Raw genomic sequence first — 23,421 nt, forward strand, 5'->3', positions numbered from 1 at the left:
CTCACTACCTTTCATCACAGGATTGAGGCCTGACCGCGTTTTTGAACTAAATTGTGTGTATTTAGGATAAGGAAAAATAAACAAATGGGAGACTTAAAAGAAACCCACTTAGAATTGCATCGACATTTTCCACAATAGGTAGGATTTCCCTTTGTTCGTGTCTCGCTGACCTGAACTTGGGGTATTTGAATTTAAAATTTGCGGGGGTTGTCTTCGCAGTTTCGTGTTAATTATTAAGCAGGTGCGGAGACATCTGACGACCGGTGTTGAGGATACCTCATTACCATACTACCCGTAAATAGTATATTTTCTTCAACTGCCCGATGCATATACTTAAGAGCTCTTTACGGTTCGTTTATCTTTTTGGAAACCTTCGTATTTTTCATACTTTGTAACATGAAAAACATTATCGTAATTTTCTTTACGATTATTATTATCTATCATCATTGCCATCATCCATCATCATTGCCGTCATCTATAGTCCACCTACTACTGAACTCGGGTCTCCTCTCAAAATGAGAAAGGGTTTCCAGTCAGATTAACTCTGAAACTCACGCCCTAAGTGCGGATTGGCAGACTTCACACTTGAGAACATTATGTAGAACTTTCAGACATGCAGATTTCTTCACAATGTTAGTGGCATTTAATTTTATACTTTACCAACTCCAAAGACGGAGATGGGAGCTATCTAGAAGCTGTCACAACTTTCTGATGGAAACATCATTCTGATGTAAATAAAAGTTAAAGTAAACTGAATTTAATGCCAAAATAATATTAAGTAAGTAGGTTTTTAATAGATATCCCAATTATTATTAATCACGTCAAAAGTTTCCCAGTAATCTTCTTAAAATTTCGTGGTTCAATTCTAAAAAGTGGTCCTTTGGACGAATTAGGCAAAATATTATTCAAACTTTATCATCTTATAAGATTAGAGCATCTGATTAAAACACAATTATTTATTCCGGTTACTTTTATTTTCTTTATGAAAACATTTTGAAGAGCCGAATCGATCTGTCATTTAGAGGGTCTCATTAGCATAGACGAAGCATACCGTCTTCGGCATCTTTAATAAATTAGCGACGAGATCGGAAGTGAGACGCCTGAAAGGTAGACGGGGAGGTATAGTGATGTGCCTAATCAGCTATTTAAAAAAATCGAGTCAGTAATCGAGTCGGAGGACTCGGATAGATACTCGAATACTTGTATTAGTATTCGAAAATTTAATAGAACTCGAATCTGTTTGAATAAATGTAAATAATAAAACAGCGATTATTATCGTAATCAGTTAAGGACTGATTGTTCACGTGATACCTAATCTGAGAATTCAAATTTACAAATTTCATACAAATTGACAAATGCCTCCTCAGTACCATAGCATAGTGGCATATACAGTTCACGTTTTAAATAACTGAAAAATCAAAAACTAGAGTTGTTTTTATCATATTTCTATCTTACAATTTATGTTTAAAAAAGTAACTTCATAATAAAAAATAGACTTTAGACTATGGATAGCCATTAGACTTGTTAATAAGGTGCATTTGAGCACATGACTTAGGATTCGTATACCATGAAAACTGGAACCCATATTCGAATATTATGTATCCGAATCCTATGATCTGAATACTCAAGTATGTGAGTACTTATAGGTACTAATTAGTATTCGAATCGATACTCAAGTCAGCCTGACTCGGCACATCTCTAGAGGTGTATGAATAGAATAATCGGTACGGGCGTACCTAATTGCTGCTCGCGACGTCTTGGAATTTCTCCAAATTGGAAATGATATCGATAAAACTCTCGTTACGCGATATATTAAAAGGTAGAATGATATAAAAGGTATTTTAATAGCCGCCGCTAATCCTTTTGGATATTTGAATTGGGATTTCGATTTAAATTTTTGCATCGTCAGCTGCTTTCTTGATTGGTTTATGGAATTAGATGTATAATTTAATCTACCATTTTTTGATTTTGCTTATGTGTTGAAAAGTCCTGGGAATTCTATAAACGACAGTAAAATAAAAAAACATGCTCTCTTACATGATCTTTTTGGGTAATGAGTAATTTTACCTAAAGTTTTGCTTCTATGTTGTGTTAAAAGTTCTAAGCGTAAAGAGTCAACAAACGGAATATTTATATTATGAGACCATGAAAGTTCAGCAAAGACGCTTTACCTAGGTAAAATTCAAATAATCATCGCCATCATCAGCCTGTGGCTGCCCACATTTGGACTTTTCGACTCCAACAGTCATTACCCTTGCGACAAGCCTATCCAGTGTCATGTCAGCTTGGTAATTTCTCAGACGTAATTACAAATCTAACAATTCTGACCATGAATAGGAGTAGGTACAATAGTACCTACTTTGATTAAATCAATTTTGTTTGGGACTGAGTTTAATGGTTTGGACTGTAAAGGTTATATTGGTGCTTTTGTTGATCTCCTCATTTCGGATCTCCTAATAGGATCTTTCAAAAAAGGTTTGTATTCACCTTTGGCGGTGCGGTGGCGTGCGCGCCATCGTACACGTAGAGATGATCGTTGCAGTCCAGCTGCAGCAGGTCGAAGTGCAGCATGAACCGCTGCAGGATGCTGTGCGTCTGGAACGTGACCGTGCAGTCCAGGTTGCGCTCATTGCGCGACCACAGCACGCCGCCGTCCAACTTGCGGTACTGACGCTGCAGGAAATGGTCCTTGCATAGCGAGTCCATATAATCTGTTGACAAACAAACAGACTAGATAAAAAAATATATATATGTCTTTCAAAATCTTTATCCTCAATATTTTATTGATAATCTTTATTTTTAACCCCCGACCCAAAAAGAGGGGTGTTATAAGTTTGACGTGTGTATCTGTGTATCTGTGTGTCTGTGTATCTATGTATCTGTGTATCTGTGTATCTGTGTATCTGTCTGTGGCATCGTAGCGCCTAAACGAATGAACCGATTTTAATTTAGTTTTTTTTTGTTTGAAAGGTGGCTTGATCGAGAGTGTTCTTAGCTATAATCTAAAAAAATTGGTTCAGCCGTTTAAGAGTTATCAGCTCTTTTCTAGTTTTCTTGTAGAAAAGAAGGTTAGATAACCGTTAGGTTCATAATATTACCTATGTCAATAGACAAATGTCAAGCTGTCAAGATGGACGTTGGCTAAATACATAATTATTTATTTGAAAATGATGTTTTGGAAAACTCAAATACTTGGGATCGTCGGAGGTGTTATAAATTTTTAATTTACACTTGTTAATCTTTTATTTACAACCTTTATTCTCAATCTTGAATCTCAATCTTTTACTGAGACTTTTTCTCGATCTTTTATCGAGAATCCATATTCTCAATTTTATACTAGTCGCTGGGTCTAAAAACTTGAGATTTTCCATATAGGTTTTCACTGTATCGATACCCCTTTCGATTTCCAGATCTACCCAGGGAAGGCGGAGCGATCAGGTTCAGCAGAGAGTATTGAATTTGATGCCATTGATAATAATACATCACATTTTAATATTATTATCGAAATCTTTGTAAATTTTAAAACATTCGAATTGAAAACATTCGAATTCAAAAGACTTTTAAACCAATTTAAATGAAGTATCTTATTTGTATATCGTAGTAGTTTATATTGAAATTAGCGTTTCAAGGTTGTTACAGATCAGTTAAACTGTTATCTGCAAAATTCAATTTTATGTGATAAATAATATCTGTACAGTCATTTGAAGTACCTCAATCCAGCTTGTGAAATGGGGAATCAAATAATATTTCGTATCCCGTATCTAAATCTTTCCTAACAAGTTCCCCGCATTGCAAAGATAATATAACTCGATAAGATTATCTTGTATCTGTTTATCTATCTTTAGCATCGGTTATCTTGACTCTTCCATCAGAGCCCAGTTAGCTGTGGTGCCGAATACCTATATCTGTGATTAGAATTACTTTCAGCCTGTGGGCACATATTATTAGCTATGTAAGTTTATCTTTTTTTATAGTGCACAATGTTTTCAAAGTAATCCAAGTAAGGCATGATTTATAAAAATAAATTTTATAACATATATAAATATAATAACATTATTATACTATAATTGTTGATAATAATGATCTAACTAAACTTTGTCGAGCCTCTATCTACGTGAACATCATTGGAATCATAACTATAGAAGGCTCTCCGTCACTGACTCCATACAAACGTAGTTTCATTCTCATTTGAATACTAAGCAAACCAAAGTCAATAAAATTTTGTAGACGCATTTTAGAAACTAACATCTGTGTTTTTAGTTTGCTGTTTTTTGTAAAAATATCTACTTTTAAAGTTAAACAGGTTACAGGTTAGGTTAGGATATTTGTAGATAAATGCTTGAGCCTGTGAACTTAACCACAGACACAAATATTAGCTCCTTAAACGTAGGATCTATAAAATTTCATTAAGTTCGATTGGTTAATATTCAAATGAGAGCCAAGCTACGCACTACGAATAACCCCCTCAAATCAATAAGATTTCTTTTTTTAGATTCCAATAGTTATTTATGTATAAATAAGGAATAACTTTAATTTTATCAATATTTGATTTTTATGACACGATTAATCAATCAGTAAAAAAACCATTATCCTTACGTTAATTAGATCGGGGATTCAATGATAACTTATGATATGATATAAATAAGCTGTTATTATTGATATTGAAATTGATTAATTTGTAAATCTTATCATCGGCTCTATCATTAGATTATATAGGCAAAGCAATTGCCAATAGCGCATTATTTTAAAAGCAATAGAAGATAAGAAAGTTGTTAGAAATGGTATAAACATTGTTGAATCAAATAATTGATTATACATCTATCGTTTGTGAAATCAATGTCTTCTTTGGTCACTGAAAATACATATAGATCATTGTCCTTGATTTACTGTTCATTTATTTACCTTTATCTTTCATTTAATTTTACAGCTGAATATATGATTTTGATTAAAATTTTACAGCTTTACTGCGAATAATTATTTATTTCGACTACACTGTCTTCATGCTTAAATATAATATTTAATAGAGTATGTTTTCTGAACCCTTTTGGCTGGCTATGCTTGTGTGAGTGCACACGTAGTACATTGTTATAGTGTGCGTGGCGCTCAGTTTCAATCGCGATGTGGTTTAAAGTTACGCACACATATGCGTTAACGCTTATCGTGAACTAGTCAAAGTCAAAATCATTTACTCAAAGTAGGTACAATTGTACTCTTTTGATGGTTGAAATTGTTAAATTTGTACGATATAGTGGTGATAATTAATTACGTAACTTAAAAATAAAGCTACGAGGGTTCCAAACGCGCCCAAGTCTGAGAAGAATGGAACATCTTTACTAGTTTTCTCTTATTTTTCAGGGGCGGCAGCAATATTATACCTGTCATAGCAATCTTTGTACTCTTCAGCAGTATATCATCAGCCCCTACAAGAAGGGACCTCGCTTCCATGGTGACCGGAGACACCACAGGTCTTGAAATACCTACTGAGTTCTTAGCAGGAACTGGTGACCGTATAGGTGCTTTGCAGGTTGTAGTGAATATACGGACAGACAGTCATGGCAATATTGAGGTTATTACTAACTAATACGAAACAGCACTAAAACCACTCTCATGGTTTCATTTAATAATTACTAAAGCTTTACTTCAAACTATGCGAGAGACAAAATGGTTTTGTGGATGGCATAATTATTTTGACATGGGTAAAACCATTGATGGAGGAATCTACCTAAAATCAGTGGGTAAAACAAGGCGGGTTGATTGCACCACAACTATTCAACTTGTATATAAATGGAGTATAATATCGATGATTACGGAGTTATTCTGTATACTACAGATAATACGATTATTAATGTGTATTGATAATATGACTCGAATGATATTATTGTAAAATTTATGTAAGCATGTTTAGTAAGTTTTATTTAATAAGAGTTTTAAGTTAAAGCTACTAAGAATTTTCAAATTATTGTATCTACTGATGTTGTTAAAAGTTTTATTGTAAGAATAATAATAAGTAGAGCACGCCATGTTTTGCTATTGGAGTGCTAAAATAAGGAGGTAGTTATCAGGATTGAGAAATACGTAGGTACATGAAGAAAAATATTTGTGCCTAATGAATGTGAAACTTGTGATCAATGCAAAATATGGTTTGTGATTCCCTTTTTTATATCACTGAATCTTCCATTCAAGATTTTCTTGCATGTAAAGATAAATATCTATCTACTGTACTAATAATAATAAAATGACATTATTAAACAAGATATTAAAAAAAATACCGACAAAATACCTACTATTTTTTTGTACCTGATTTTATGCGTCTGGATCTAGGTTCTACATAAAATCTTCCTACATTCAAGTTTCAGCTTACGCTGCTAGTTTTAGAAACCTGATATTTTGCATGTAAGTTCTTTACATCTATTTATAATGTAGATCACCACAAAAAAAGGTAAATTGAGGAATTCAAAACTGATCTTTTAACACCTAGATCACACAAATAAAATCAGGGCAAATCTTGAACCTACTTTATATAAATTACCTGTTTGTTGTTTTAATAATTTATATTATATTCTTTCTTTTTTTAACATTTGCTTGATTTATTAAATAATGTGTTAATGTAATTCTACTACTAGCACTGTTCTGTTCAATCTGTAAATATACCTAATTTTAATATTGATATATTGTGAACTTTTTTTGGGGCTTCTCGTCTATAATATTGTAGGTTAATCTTTTTGCTATCAAAATAAATGAAATAAAATTACACTTAGAGATACTTTGTTTGTCTGCTGAAGTCTGAAACTACACGCTATCTTTCATTAAGAGAACTTTATAAACTATCCGTGGAATCTGTTGGACTATTAGTTTGTAAGGAATGTAAACAGTTAAGCTAAGATTTTGTGCTAAGAAAACTAAATGTGCAAGAATCTTGCCGGTGTCTTCACCTTGCCTTCCAACTAATTCCAAATTCCTACCTAAATACTAACATTAAAGATAATGACGGCGGATGTTCTGCAATATTTGTTTTTTTTCTTTACCACCTTTCTAGATTTTAATTTCGTTTGATTTATGTTCGTAGTTTGTGAAGCTTTATTTAGGTTTTGTTTTTATTGAAAATACTAGAGGAAGCTCGTGACTTCATCCGCGTGGATATAGGTTTTTAAAGATCCCGTGGGAACTGTTTGATTTTCCGGATAAAAAGTTACCTATGTCAATTACAGAGACGCTAGCTACCTCGGTATCAAATTTCATACAGATCAGTTAAGCGGATGGGTTTTTACTTTTTGGGAATCCCGTGGTAACTCTTTGATTTTCCGGGATAAAAAGTAGCCTATATCCGTCCGCGGGATATAAGCTAACCCTGTACCAAATTTCGTCAGAATCAGTTAAACTATTGGGCCGTGAAAATGTAGCAGACAGACAGACAGGCAGACACACTTTCGCATTTATAATATTAGTATGGATGGATTAAGCCACAATTTTTTCTTAATACAATTCATAATTTACTATACATACGAAACGAAGGTATGTATATCTGTTTTTCTATTAGCTTTTCACGGCCCATCCATACAAACAATTTTGATGAAAGGTGTAGAGACAGCTTGCATCAATCGGTTTCCGCGTGATGTTAGGTAGCTAGGTAACGATAAGGCCGCCAAATTGTACTTACTCTGCCTATATTTTGTTTTGCTTTGTATGTGTTTTTTCTGTATTAGTGTGCTGTTCGATAAAAGTATATTCATTCATTCATTCATCTAACCAACCGTCTGAATACCTACAAGCCTTTCCCCAAGATTAATACACGAAGAGAATATGCGCGGCGCAATCCATCGCATCACGTTCCTGCGATATCGGCTTATCGTGTCGCGAACGATATGAAGCGAGCGGTGGGAGGGGACATTCCTCTGAGTGCTGACTGAGAAGTAAAGCTGTTGACAGACACGACGCGTGGCGATAGCGGTAGAACATCCCTTAGAACGCGTGTGTGTACTTTACATCTATGACTTTACCTCGGAGAGCACGTTAAGCCATCAGCCCGGTTCTTAGCACTACTACACTTACTGATAATAACTAAAAACCTAAAAGTTGAATGCTCATTCTTTTAGGCTGAGATCTATAGAGCGTACTTTGACTTTGCTCAGAATTAAGAGGGGTCTCTCCGTCACTCGCTCCATATAAACGTAGTTCCAATTTCATTTAAATATTAAGCAACCAAAGTCCATGAAATTTTGCAGACATATTCTAGAAACTAATATCTATGCCTGTGGATTTCCAGATTTCTGTTAAAATATTCGGTTTCAAAGTTACGCGGTCTTAAAAATTCACATACAAACCTTTGAGCCCCTGTAATTTTAAAACTACATATTTTTAGAAAAATCTAAAACACCAGAGGCACAGATATTAGTTTCTAGAATATGTCTGCAAAATTTCATGGACTTTGGTTGCTTAATATTCAAATGAAATTGAAACTACGATTGTATGGAGTAAGTGACGGAGAGAGCCCTGTTAAGCTTCAGTTAAAACGAGACGGTTTTATGTCAGCAGCATAGCGCTGTTTCGTTTTAAGTAAGCAAAGTCAAAGTGCGCTCTATAGATGTCACACTGACGATACACTTTAGTTCCTCGTCGCTACCGCCACGCGTTTTACCTGACCATGCCTTTAGCCCTGAGAAGTATTTATTGCGGGCACACGCTCTCGACAATTCCACGATATTAACTCTCTTTATATTGAATAGGGATCTGGGCGAGAGTGAAAATACTATAACGTCTTCGGCTAGGTAAGTAGAATACCTTGCTGAACTAAAACTAAAGAACTAAATGGAAAGGTAATACCCAAAGAGTTTATACCTATTGATCATTTTTTATTACATTCTGATTTTCTTTACTAACCAATTACAAAAGTGTGAAAGTGTGTCTGTCTTTGTCTGTCTATATGTCGGCCTATTACTTTTAATCCCGAAAAATCAAAGAATCTGCATGGGATTTGCAAAAATCGAAATTATTCTGACGGAATAGCGGGCATTATATCTAGTTTGTAATACGTAGTGATAAGTTTAAAATACAATAAAATCAAAATATTGCATCTGCCGTACTAAAAATAGTTTTGTTTTAACAGGACTCCGTCTCTCCGTCACTTGTTTCATACAATCGTAGTTCCAAATTCATTTGAATATTAAGCAACCAAAGTCCATGTTTTGCAGACATATTCTAGAAACTGATATCTGTGTCTGTAGTGTTTTAGATTTTTCTAAAAATATGTAGTTTTAAAATTACAGGGGCTCAAAGATTTGTATGTAAATTTTTAATTTGTATGTAAATTATGAAACCGAATATTTTAACAGAAATCTGGAAAACCACAGACATAGATATTAGTTTCTAGAATATGTCTGCAAAATTTCATGGACTTTGGTTGCTTGATATTCAAATGAAATTGGAACTACGTTTGTATGAAGCGAGTGACGGAGAGACCCCTCTTCAAATCAAACATTTATTCAAAAGATGCCAAAGGGCATCTCACCAAAAATTTAATTCACACTACAATTATAGGTTATGGGCCCAGTCCACGTAATAACTAGAAGCTCAGCTATAATAACAATGTCCCGAGAGCCAATGACCCGTGCAACTTAAACCAACAGCGCCATCTATGTGACGTACCCGGAAACAATTTCTTGCCGACAGGATGCCTCAAGGCCAACACGTCGAATTCAGGCGCGGCCTCAGCCCAGTTTTAGAAAAGGGCTGAAATTAATAATCCAGCAAGAACCTTTGGTTGCTTAGTATTCAAATGAAATTGGAACTACGATTGTATGAAAGGAGTGACGGAGAGAGCCCTCTTAAGGTCACGTAATTAATTTATCTTGCGAATCCAACCATTGACAGTCAAGAAGTGTATAATGCTAAGTATATAATGGTATAAATACCTATGAATTTAATGGTGTTATTTTGAATATTTAAATGCTTTGACTTTGAAAGCCTATTATTATTTAGGTTTCTCATATTCTACATACTTTGAAAATTCCGTGTGAAGCAATACGACTTTTCACGCCACTAATGAAACGGTATATTCGCGATAACAAACAATATAATAAGGCGACGAAGAAAATTGAACTGCATCTGGGAATGGCCTCGGGGCCACGCGCCGGGCGGAGGAAGCAATACCGTTACCGTCGAACTATAAATGAAGTAATATAGACGCATAGGATCCCAAGATCGCCAGACCCTATTTAATTACCTACTAATTTTTATTGAGATAAAGCTTGACAGCACTTAACCCGACTACTACCCGCGAACTGACGATAGATAGCGATAGATGTAGTATTGTTTTTCTGTCTCTCGCCGTTTTTAATCCCCGACCCAAAAAGAGGGGTGTTATAAGTTTGACGTGTGTATCTGTGTATCTGTCTGTGGCATCGTAGCTCCTAAAGTAATGAACCGATTTTAATTTACTTTTTTTTTTGTTTGAAAGGTGGCTTGATCGAGAGTGTTCTTAGCTATAATTCAAGAAAATCGGTTCATCCGTTTGAAAGTTATCAGCTCTTTTCTAGTTACTGTAACCTTCACTTGTCAGGGGTGTTATAAATTTTTAATTTACACCTGTTTAACATTGTACTATATTTATATTTATGAACTCAGAATTGTTTCCTCTTTCATTTTATATCCTAATGGCTACTCTATACAATACCAAAAAAAAATTTTTTTTGGAGACCAGATCCCCACTTTTTTGGATGTAACATCCGTCAGGTCAATGTTTTTCGTATAAAATATAGCCTATGTCACCCGGACCTTAATGACAAATCGATTGACACCTCATTCATCAAAACCAGCTCAGTAGTTTAGGCGCTAAGGTGGAACGCCCATAGATACAAACCTACATACATATATGGACTGCTAAAATGATAACCCTTCCTTTTGACTTTGCCGTAGTCGGGTAAAAAGGGGTGGTGTGATGTAGCGTATGCTGGCATCAGCAGTTTCACCGATGTGGCTTTTCTAGAAAGGAACTGGTCCACTTGAAACTTGTACCTTAACTTAGAAACAAATAATTCATTCAATTTTCTTGTGGGATCTCTTTGTTATATTTCAGCAAAATCTTGATAGAGAACACGGTGCTACCATCAAGTAAAATTGGTGATAATACCATCTCGTATACAAATTAACACTGCTCTTTCCGATACATTTCATTTCTCACAAAATAAGTAACGTCTGGTGCCACTAGGATCTTGAACCAATACAGACGCAGTAGCGACTGCGACTATCGAGTGAGCTTCATATTAACTTGGCAGAGACGTCCACGCGGTAGATTAAACGTCATGATTTTATTACGATAGAAAAATCTAATCGAACTTTCTAGATCATTCTGTATTGGTCTAAGCTCCCGCTATACAACGACGTTTACCAATGACCTCTGCTAATACAAATACGGTGGAATTGCGATTGCCGACATATTTTTGAAACAATATGATTTTCACCATTCTGCCCCTGATAACAACCTAGTTACGACAAGACAACATTGAAAAAAATATAGAAAATTCCCAGGCATGCAGGTTTCTTCTGAAAAAACCTGCATATACTTGAAGAATAAAACATCGTGAAGAAATTCTTCCGATGTTTTCCTTCACCATTCAAGCTAGTAATATTTAACTACTTAAAACGCACTTAACTCTGATAAGTTGGAGGTGTGAGTTCGCGATTGGACCCCGAAACCTCCGAATAAACTACTCTTAACCACACTCATAGCCAGTCGTAACTCTTTAGTACTAGGGTTATCACTGCTTACTAGAATTGCACACACTCAAAACACCCCCTTTTCGCTCCCTCTCCCCCCAATTTAGCAACGCTATGTCATCATAATCCCGCATATATGCTGGTATTACGTCAAAGGCCGCAAATCCCTTGCGGAAATGTCGAATTATAATAATTACTGTGCAGCAAATCCGCTTAGCAAACACTGTGAAGCAAATCAGAACTGAGGAGATCGGAAGCAGTAGCAAAGTAACCAACATAGCTCAACGGATTGCGAAACTAAAGTGGCAATGGGCAACGCACATAGTTTGGAAACCCCATAGACATTGGGGTCCCAAGTACTCTCAAGGTACAAAAATGGCGACCTCACACCGGAAAGGGCAGCGTCGGAAGACTCCCCACTAGGCAGACAGGCAACATCAAACGAGTCACAGGAAGCCGTTAGATTCAGGCGGCGCAAGACAGTGGCGTGTGGAAGTCCTAGACCTATAACCATTGTCCAGCAGTGGACGTCCATCGGTTGATAATGATGATGATGAAGCAAATGCGCTTAGCACAGTATCAACGTATTGCTATCAAACTCTGATACCATATATCTTCAAACGATATTTTCCCTTCCCGGTAATTGAACCCGAGATCTTACACGTATAGATAGATTAAGAAAAGCTGGGACGTACACAGCACTCACACAAACAAAATTTCACTGAAATGAACATATTCAAATACGAATAATATTTACTATACATATAAGAATTAGTGTGTCGCACAAAATTACAGTTATTTTTTCTATCCTTAAAAATCCTAACAAAATATCTTTAAATGTAAGCACTTAAAGTACTACTTTTAGTGTGATTAAAAGGAAATGTATCTACAGAGACAACAAGCTCTTTCTCAATTCGAAACAAACCTGAAAGTTTTAAGGAACAACTAATTTCGCTAATATCCGTGATCCGTCACTGAAACAGGAAATGAGAAGAGAGGGACAGTGAAACAGCCAATATTGCCGTCTCGCTCAGCCATTGACAATTTACGGCCATATTGCGATTTTGAAGTGGCCATAAAACAAGCAGGTCGTCAGATTTTAAATTCATTGTAGGTAAGTATTTATTTTTCGACAGTGATTAGGATTTTGATTTTGTTAGTGTATTTTATAAATCTTGGAGTTTCTCTACGTGATCAAAATAGAAATGAGGAGCTCCATAAGAGGACCACACTCTAGAGTAACAGACTTAGCGGGGTGCGAAGCTAAAGTAGCAATGGTCAAGGCACATACATACCTAGTTCAAAAAACTGATAGATGCTGCTTCCACTCCAAGATGCTAGAATGGCAACCTCGCAGTAGAAAGCGCAGAGTTAAAAGACCTTCCATTTAAGTGGACAGTCAACTCAAAAAAAGTAGCTGGGAGTAGCTGGATTTAGGCGGCGTAGGACTCTGTAGGTGAAAGTCTCTATAAGAGCAGTGGAAATCTATCGGTTGATAATGATGATGATGATGATGATAAACTTTGTAAGTAAGAATTTTAGCTAAGATAAATATCTATACAAGGCGCTGTTGGTCCAACTGAAGCACAGTGATATGATGTTTAGCCCTTACTCATCAAAAGCCGCCAGTTACAAGGCCGGGTACTGTTTAGGACATCGTTTGAATGGACTCTACAGATAAAATAAATAAGCTTACGAAAATGAATAGAGCTCGGGACGAGCGACTAAATGGACCCTGTTGGCCGTGATCTGGCCGTTGGCAGTATTAAACTTGATTGGAACATCTATTTTATGAAGAAAAGGAAAATTGTGAGGTAAGATGGATTAATTACTGATTGTGGACTTGAGTGAAAACAATCTGAGATAATTAATATAACTAGTAGTAAACAAGGAGATGATGACCATTTTGAACGGTTTTTTTTTGTAAAAAAAAACAGTCTATAAACCGAATACAAAGATAAAACTCCAGATAGGCAAAGCTCATACAATTATATTTTAATAAAAAGTCAAGACAAATTTGTACACTCTAGTGCTTGACATAGTACGAGTAGCAAAACAATAACTACAACGTGCTGCTATTAGATGGCAGTAACAGGCACTGAGTGCTGAATAAAATACACACTTACTTATCTAAAAATTTTGCCACTAGACAAAGTAGGAGTGAACCGTGACCAAGTGGTCAAAGACCCAGGAGAGATGCAAGTTCGAATCCTGCCGTTTCCGTATTTTTGATATATATTACTAGGAATATTTTCGTGATTCGATTTTCCATACCCAGAATATTGAAATATAACATAGAGCTATAAAAGATGTTTGTTAGTGCTTAATTTTTAGTTTATCGTACAGGTACGGACGCAAGGAACAAAGCATGCAAAAACAGAGAGTCTCTAACGAAAAATAACCTGGTGCCAAAGATGCTAGGTGGAGGTTTTAGACCGTATGACACTGTCGGACATGTCAATATGTTGTTGACATCATGTTGTTGTTCTGAGGATTTCCTTCTACCTAGTGGAACAAAGTTTCTCGTACAGGTAACCCTCATGTGCATAGCTATGCTCCTAGATACAGACATGGTCGTATGGCCCTATATACCAAGTAGATGACGTGCAATAGGTTCTATATTTGTGATATACCTAGGCCTAAATATAAAGCTATGTATCACTTTACGAATGGCAAGGTATATAAAATATTTGATTGATCCGTCTCTTCTTTAACGATCGACACTTAGATTTAACGGAAGGTTGCTTCAATCGTATTCTTTATGGACGATAAAAAGGGCATCTGGCAAATAAATGAATTGAATAACTGGCGTTTGCGTATAAATGAATTGATAAACGCCTCCACTCCACTCCGCTCCACCCATCGCATAATCGGCTGTAAAATTGAGCGGAACGAGATCAATTAGTATCGATATTACTTTTCATTAAACCCCTATCCTAGAAAACGTAACGATATTTTCTGAATAATTTTTGCGAGCAAGAAATTCGGTAGTTGCTCTTTTCAAATGTTCAATTTACAAGAGACTCATATACTGGCGAAATAATGAAGACTTGAAAAAAGCAAAAGTATACCCTAAAACACTTTGTAACATAAAAGTGTACAGTCCATTATTTTAACATTTAAAACCAAAGTAAATTCAATAGCGTATCGCAATACAGGAATACAAAACTGCTAAAGAGCTCGAACATTTAACTCCCCCTCTTTTTATTTCCATTAAAGAACTCGTTCACTCAAATTAAAATGTTATAATGTGAAAGTATATCAAGTGTCTCTCGCAGAATCGCTCATCTCCCTTTTCGTGGCCCGACGGGAGTACTCCGCCCACTTGAGAGTAAATTATACAGTGTGCTTAGTATGAGATTTTACATTTTTTTTGTTCACTATAGGCACACGCTTGACCACAATCACACCTGATGGAAAGTGATGACCGAATATGGGACGTTTCAATTGAATTCAATTAACTTTATTGCGAATTTGGATTAGTACCTATACAGATTTTAACACTATTGTTAGTGTTCTGCCAAATTCTACCTTACGGCATGCAATAATACATTAACACAGTCTTGAATACGATCTTGTCATTCGAGACTCAATAGATGATAACAATAAAGTAAAATAGACTTAAAACTCCTTGATTTAAAGTAAAAAGTTCAGTGTCATCAATTTTAATTCCGCAGCGTTTTCGCTTGGAGCGCTGGCTGTAAATGTGTGGATAAACTTGGGATTTAAAGCAAGGATGTTAAAGGTCATTTTACTTTAACCTGACGTGTTTCAACGCTCAATACTATCAACGTTTGTGAGATGTAAAATCTTATACTAATAGAATAGAATAGAATAGATTTTTATTCAAATAAACTTTTACAAGTGCTTTTGAATCGTCAAATAATTTACCACTGTAATATAATTATGGATGTGGTTAATTCTGTTAATAATAATCTCTAAAGTGACAGGTATATAATGTATTGCTGTCTCTTTCTTAACGCTCCTTACGGAAAAGGATAGAGCTTCATTTACACCTGTCATTTTATTTTAGTTTAGAGGTTATGTACAGCAAAATTAGCCTGAATAACACTTCCAGTTTCTTTAGAGTAAGTTCATAAAAATTGTTTTCAACAATATTACAACGAATTTTATGTAAGTATCACTCTAGAATTTTCCTAAATGTACTAGAAGAAAGTTAATGTAAAGTGCATCTAGCAGCCTCTCATTTCGTGGCCCACAAGCACTCCGCCCACTTAAGGGCAGATTATACAAAATGACGTTACGGCCTTTAAGTTTGCTGTAGACGCCGCGCTACGAATTTCATAGTATTAAATAATAAAGTGCATAATTCTACTAACGTTAAGCTTTCAGCCACTACATATTTAGTACTATCTGCTACCCGCGACTTCGATCGCCTGGATTGAGGTTGTTCACTCCAGCCAGCCAAATATGATGTTCACAATCATCTACGGAACCTTAAAAGAACGAGGCCCGACTCACACTTGACCGGTTTTTTAGTTGATAGGCTAGCGCTTGACTGCAATCTGACTTGCTAGCAAGTGATGATGCAGTCTAAGATGGAGCGCGCTTGTCGGAAGGGCGTTCCATATCCTAGCGGTTCGGATACTCCCATTCACTGATAAGACCATAGACAGCGCTTACCATTGCATCAGGGAGGTCACCTAACCCCTTTTCATTCTGAGAGGAGACCCATGCTCAGTAGTGGGCCGGTGATGGGTTGATCATGATGATGATGATGATGATAACTGTGAAAAAGGGCTTTTATCGTACTAAAAATAAAATTATTGATCAATTTTTACCCGACGTCAGACTTTAGACGGAAGCTCTATTCTCAAAGCTTTGTCAGAACGCTTTGGGCACGACATTACATACTGGTATACTAATATATAAAGTATTTGTAAAATGAGCCTTTGAGCGCCCCATTGAAAATACTGGGATGTATGTTATCCTGAATTTTACCGTAGATACCTGCTCTGTAGTCCAAGAGGTATTTTTACCTTGGATAAAAGAATTTTTGAATGCTTTTAATACGTTTAATCGGTATGGTATTCAAAAGACAGTGATGAATGATGAAGGAATTAAAAAGTTATGCTATTTTTGAAAAATCGTCGCGCGTTTGGAACCCTCGTAGCTTTATTATTAAGTTTACGTAATTAATTATTACCATTACATCATCAACTTTATTTTGTTTGTCTTTGTCATATTTTCTATGGAATTACACATTGATTTTGAAAGTGCCACCCCTACATTACATAACAGACTTCTCTCAGTGGATACTGGATACAGTGTAGAAGATTTTTTATAATGTAATTATGTTTCATATACCTATTATTTAAGTACTTGTATGTATCTATTATATCTGTTAAGTCTGTTGTAATATAAAGTTTACCTGTTATACTATATAAATGTTGTGGACGCTAGTTATTGATATACATATCGGTCATGTAATAGTTTGTAAGTTAGTATATATAAAATGTTAAATATGTATATTGTTAGCGTTCCTTGATAAATAAAATAAAATAAATAAATAAGATGATGTATGGCATGTCAAACTTATAGTGAACATAACCATTATTGTCTAACGTCTCCAACAAACTAGGTATTAAACTTTAGGTGTTCCCTAGAGTCAGGAAATTACACAATCTAACTCTCTACAACTAAACCAGGCTATGATGCGAAATGGGTATGTCGCATAAATTATACTCCGGGAACTGGCAGCAATCAAGGATGTCATCGACTTTACATATTAAAAAAAAAAGAAACAATTTCATCACTTTTTAAAACAAAAAAAAAAACAACAATTTAGTTTATAATTTGTATATTTAACTAGCTTGTGCCCGCGACTTGTCCGTGTGGACTACACAAATTTTAACACCCTATTTTACCCCCTTATAGGGGCTGAATTTTCAAAAATCCTTTCTCATCGGATGTCTAGGTCATAATAGCTACATTCTAGCAAAGAAAACATCGTATGACGAAACCTGTAGAAGCCGGTGCGGTGATGGGTTGAAAATGATGATGATTCCACAAGAAATAGCAAGGAATAACAACAAGAATTCTTGTATATTATAAAAACATAATCTTCTTTCGAAAGGATAAAAAAATAATACCCTGTTAAGGAATTTTTCAGGCCATGGAGAAGCCCGGCCTACAGCAGGTAACAATTGCAGAGGGAAATATGCAGGCATTTTTCAGAAAATATGTCCTCCTTATCTCCACTCTTTAATGGCACTCGCGTAATTTGCTCAGCCGTAATGCTGTTCCGACGCGAGCCTAAATAAAAGCATTAGGCTGCGACCACACGAGCGACCCGGTTCCATTCCGGTTATAATCAAAGTCAAATCATTTATTCAAAATAGGTGATATTTTAATCTTTTTGATGGTCAGAATTGTTAGATTTGTAAGATGATAATATTATAATGGTGATAATTAATTACGTAAGCTTAAAACTAATGCTACCGTTTGGCTCTATACTGCTATATTAACGACCGAAATTGATTATCAAAATCAATATTCATACTAGTCTATAGTCTACAGATAGCTTGCATCCCGAGAATGGACCTAGGTGATTAGGATTTAGGATTAGGATTTGAAAGACCCATCCGTTAAATCAATTTTGGAAAAATTCGATAGAGATAGCTTGCATTCCCAGGAACGAATATGGATTACTTTTATCTCGACAAATCAAAGAGTTTGAATGGGTTTTAAAATTGATCTGAAATTCACGCAGACGAAGCCGTGCAGACATCATCTAGTTACTTAATAAATAATAATCCTGTAATCTGTCGATAAGTTACTTGACAATTGTTTAATTGACAATGTTGTTATTTGTCAAAAAATTTATGTTTTTGACATAACAACGTTGCTTTGCTAAGTTATTCATAGACAATGTCAAATGCTAGTGTCAAGTGAAACCAACTATAACTAAATATCGTTCTTGGGACCTCTTAAAAATGCCCAGTACAGTCCGGTCTCATACATTTTAACCACGGAAACGAAAAACAAGTTCAAACAGATCCGGAATGGAACCGACTTCACGCATTCCAAGCCTTATTGTAATTCAAATATAGGACAATAAGGGTCATAATCGCGTGCGCCTGCCAGCCGTCTCCTTCACTGAAATATGTGGAGAGATACGCGGTCAGCGCGACACGCCCTCGGCACGCCGCGGGAATTACGCCCCTAACGACATATTACCCACGGTGTTGAAGCTTCGTTTGCGTTATGGGGTCCTAAACTAATAGTTGACCTTCTAACTCTTCTGACTTCTGACATAATATACCTTTCCTATTTTCTCTTCCTATCATGAATATTATGTAAGCTGGGTGCCGAAAATGTGATTTTAACTCGCTTGGTTCATCTTACTACAATCATCACCAGCTCACTACAGAGTATGGATCTCCTCTCAGGATAAAAAAAAGGTGTACCGTGTAGGCCACATTCAACCACGCTGGCTAAATGCGGGCTGGTAAACCCAAAAACATTATGGAGAACACTGAAACATGCATCCTCACGATGTTTTCCTTTAACACTAAGCGTAACGAATTTAGTGTCATGAAATTGGTTTCATGAATTTAATTTCACAAGCAATTTCACGTGTAAACGTCTAATTTTGGCGAATTGAAATTAGTTGCGTGACATTAATCTCATCATGCATGAAAGTAATTTCGTAATGTAAATTTAATTTCTTAAAACGCACATATTATAGCTCCGAAAAGTGAAGAAATAAGTAAATAATAATAATTATACTTTAGGCTCCACAGGCGACCACATGCCCCATAAAGCATTTTGAAGTTTTATTTGCAAAGTTCCGACTTCCATCCTAGTTCCATCGGATAAAATGTTGGAACAATCCCGAATGATTTCAAAAATATAAAATTTCCTTCTGGGACGGCCGGCGGTGCCGCGTCGCGGCTCAAATCCGATATTTTAAAATTCACAACACTCTCCGCCGCGGAGAAAATCTGCCACCTTCTGTTCGAACTGTTTCATTTTTGGATTGGATTTCATTTTAAAATATTTGAATTTTGAATACTCATAATAAAACTGTATCTAGACAATTTCTATCCATACTAATATTATAAATGTGAAAGTGTGTCTGTCTGTCTGTCTGTTACCTTTTCACGGCTCAACAGTTTAACCGATTCTGACGAAATTTGGTACAGAGTTAGCTTATATCCCGGGGACGGACATAGGCTACTTTTTATCCCGGAAAATCAAACAGTTCCCACGGGATCTTTAAAAACCTAAATCCATGCGGACGAGTCGCGGGCATCCTCTAGTTAAATATGTTTTTAAAATTATAATCGGAGTAAACATTATCATCGATATAGACTAGAAAACATTTTTTTAGAATTTTTGTGTCTGTACAGAAGAAAAGAATACAGAACGGAATTAAATGAAACTTGGTACAGTGGTAGCTGATACTTTGGGTTAATATATTATAGGGTAGCTTTTATCCCGAAATAAATTAGGGATTCTTCGGGATACGGGACCAAATTTTTTATCGATTGTACTCCATAACTCCATCAAATTAGAACCAATTTTCACAATTTATTTTTGTTTACAAAAGTTGTACTTACTGTCAGGTTGATACCATGTAAGTTTGGTGAAGATTTGATAAACAGTTTCGGAAATAAATGATGGGCCCTAACTAAGCCAACAATCGACTTGATTTTTGGCATAAAGATAGTTAAAAGTAACATGGGCTACTTTTTATCAAATCAAAGAGTCCCCACGGGATTCTAAACCCTTAAATCAACGCATACGAAGTCACGGGTTGCCGCCATTTGATAAGATAGAATTTTATAGTGACATTTTTTTACATTGGCACGATGACACACTCACCGGAATTTACGGTTAAAATATTCCGGACAAAACTTTATGCAAATTAGCGCCGTCCGGAGTATTCCGGGCGGAAATTCCGGCATCAATGTCATCGTACTTAGACGATCACCTGAAACATTACTAACACCCATCTAACACCAGAATTCATAGTCAAAATTAAGGGCTTCTTTAGAGGATATTCAGATGACATTTGTCATACACAACCTTAGCATTGCATAAAGGTTGAATATGAGATATGACGTTTGAATCGTCCTCTAAATAAGCCTCTATTTGAATTCCAGTGTTAGTGTCTTTTTTAAAATTAAATAGCGAAGAAACGAGCAGGTGGGTCACCTGATGTTAAGTGATTACCATCGCCCATGAACATTTGCAGGTACGCGATGCGTTGCCGGCCTTTCAGCAATTTGTTGGTCCGCCCCTTAAATAACCCCATGCAATGCATTCTAAGAATAAGTTATACATTCTAAAATTGCCGGATAATTTGTCTGGTTGTCATCTTTTCATACCCTAACCAAACCGAACTTTAGCCCAAAAACTCTATGTTTCACGGGTAAACAGAAAGTTTTCCGAACACAATTCCAGACTATGTTGCGGGTAACAGAACGCTAAATACAGTTTTAAAAATAAACATTTCAATTGCTACACCATTGAACACGATTTATAAGCCCGCTATATCAAGAGGAATGGAGTTAAAGCGCCGTGTGACAGTTTTGGCGGACACCCCACAACCTGTCTGCGATGCGTTCTTGGAATAGAAACACAATTTCTATTCTACATTTACCACGGATGTAGACTGAATTGCCTTATATCTATTCTCCCCTTTTCTATTGTCGATCTTGGCAAATAACCACAAGTTTTATTACATTAATACCCGAATGCCCGGCTAAGTTAGTTGTGAACTTTCCTCAGACCTGGGCGTACTTGGAACTCTCATAGCTTTTGTTATTAGGTGAAATAAATAGTTTTCCTCACACCTCATCTTCATTGAACTATTGTTATTCAAAAGTGTACCTACCTTATCTTATTTTTTGAAATAAACACTTCAATCCTCATCACAACCATTGGTCACAACCCATCACCGGTTCAGAATCAGAATCAGAAATGTTTATTTCCTAGAATATGGTAAAATATACATTGTTCTTAAATATTAGGTAGAATTGCATGTTCAATACTAAGTACTTCTTCCTTAGGATGAGAATAGTTTAGATTCTAGTCAACAACGCTTGCCATATTGTTCGTAGGTAGGCTTCTCACACACATACACACACAAGTATGCACACGTATGAGAATACTATGGAGAACTTTCAAGGTTACAGATTTGTTCACAATATTTATCAAAATATGATATTGAATTCTTAACAATGAATAATAAAACTCCTAAAAGTCAGAAATGCGTTTCTAGGATCGAACTCCGTCAACCAATTGAATTCATTTAGCATGTGTAGCAAACTGATGAAATTGGAAAACACAAATATGACTTAACTAGATGACGCCCGCGACTTCGTCCACGTGGATTTAGGTTTTTCGAAATCGCGTGGGAACTCTTTGATTTTCCGGGATAAAAAGTAGCCTATGTGCTAATCCTGGATATTATCTATCTCCATTCCAAAAATTTAGCCATATCCGTCCAGTAGTTTTTGCGTGAAAGAGTAACAAACATACACACACACACATACACACAAACTTTCGCCTTTATAATATTAGTGTGATACTGGAGTTAATAAATCTTATTAAGAGGAAAACCATTGCGAATGACATAGACGATTTCACCTTCAAACTAGCAATTTTGACATGTCATGACCCTCTATTGACAATTAATCAAGCAGACATTTCAATCTGCGAAATTTACGCGGACTTTTAGTATTTTGACGTAGGAGGGTAAAAGATCCAGTACATGAACGAATAAGGACTACCCTGACATTGACCTAAAATTAAGGTATATGAGAATCGTTCTATAACTAATTTTTATATTTTGTGTGTCTGTACACAGTAGGTAAACACTCTTAAATTATTTAAATATCAAAAAATCAAATAAAATGCGTGGTATTAATTATTATAAATTATTTTATTTAAGAAAAGGATAAATTGCCAGAAAATGAACTGGGAATTTCAGTGAATGAACGAACTCTATCTAGTGCATAAACTCTCGATTCCTATTAATAAATAAATTCTTAAATATATTTTCGGCTTGGAATTCAAAAAAAATTGACAGATTTTCACAGTTTTTGACTTATTGTATATTTTTTCTACATTTTGCGCGATAAATCAAACACTATTTTACATAATAATAATAAATAAAACCTGTTTTAGAATGTATAATAGAGCCCTTTCATATGATATTATCCCCTTTGGTATAGTTATCTTAGGTTGAAAGTCACCTAAATTTTCTGGAAAACAGTCTAAATGATTACAGAGAAAATGAAACTTAATGCCCATGTTGCACCCAAGTCGCTGGAAGTGCAACATCAGCTGCTGAATGTTTTGAGAGTAGTGAGAACAATATACCGTAACACATGTTATCAGATTTGTTCCTTTGAGCCGAGAAGCCACATGTTCTGATGCTTTTTAGACAATCTAAGATCTCTCATTAAGTGGTCCAAATCATTTTGATTGAATAGTCTAAGTTGAGATGTAAAACATCGTCACTACCTTCTGAAAGTTCTTGAAGTAGATTGGAGGTACTGGGTTGGGGCTGAGGTACAGATTTATCACCAGAAGTCAGAATCGTTCTAATTGTAGACTGCAAGTTCCAATAGAGTCGCTTGGAACAATTTTTTTGCTGTTTCTTCTGGTTATATTCACAATGCAGAAATAATAATCATCATGGTATTTAGATGGTTCGCGCCAAATTATAAGACT

General features: G+C 35.7%; 1 protein-coding gene and 1 long non-coding RNA gene across 2 annotated transcripts in view; one reads left to right on the forward strand and one right to left on the reverse strand.

Moving 5' to 3' along the window:
- The window catches only part of LOC123864847, a 100,330-nt gene that overhangs the window by 30,675 nt on the left and 46,234 nt on the right, over positions 1-23,421 (reverse strand). Inside the window, exon 2 of the mRNA XM_045905549.1 lies at positions 2,488-2,711. Coding sequence (XP_045761505.1) covers positions 2,488-2,711 — 224 coding nt within the window. The remainder of the gene's footprint in view (positions 1-2,487; positions 2,712-23,421) is intronic.
- LOC123865055 lies at positions 3,864-7,007 on the forward strand. The gene is made up of 2 exons (XR_006795887.1): positions 3,864-3,952; positions 5,356-7,007. It is a non-coding gene; the product is annotated as an uncharacterized LOC123865055 (long non-coding RNA).

This window comes from Maniola jurtina, chromosome 1 (assembly GCF_905333055.1).
Source record: "Maniola jurtina chromosome 1, ilManJurt1.1, whole genome shotgun sequence".
Classification (NCBI taxonomy): Eukaryota; Metazoa; Arthropoda; class Insecta; order Lepidoptera; family Nymphalidae; genus Maniola; species Maniola jurtina.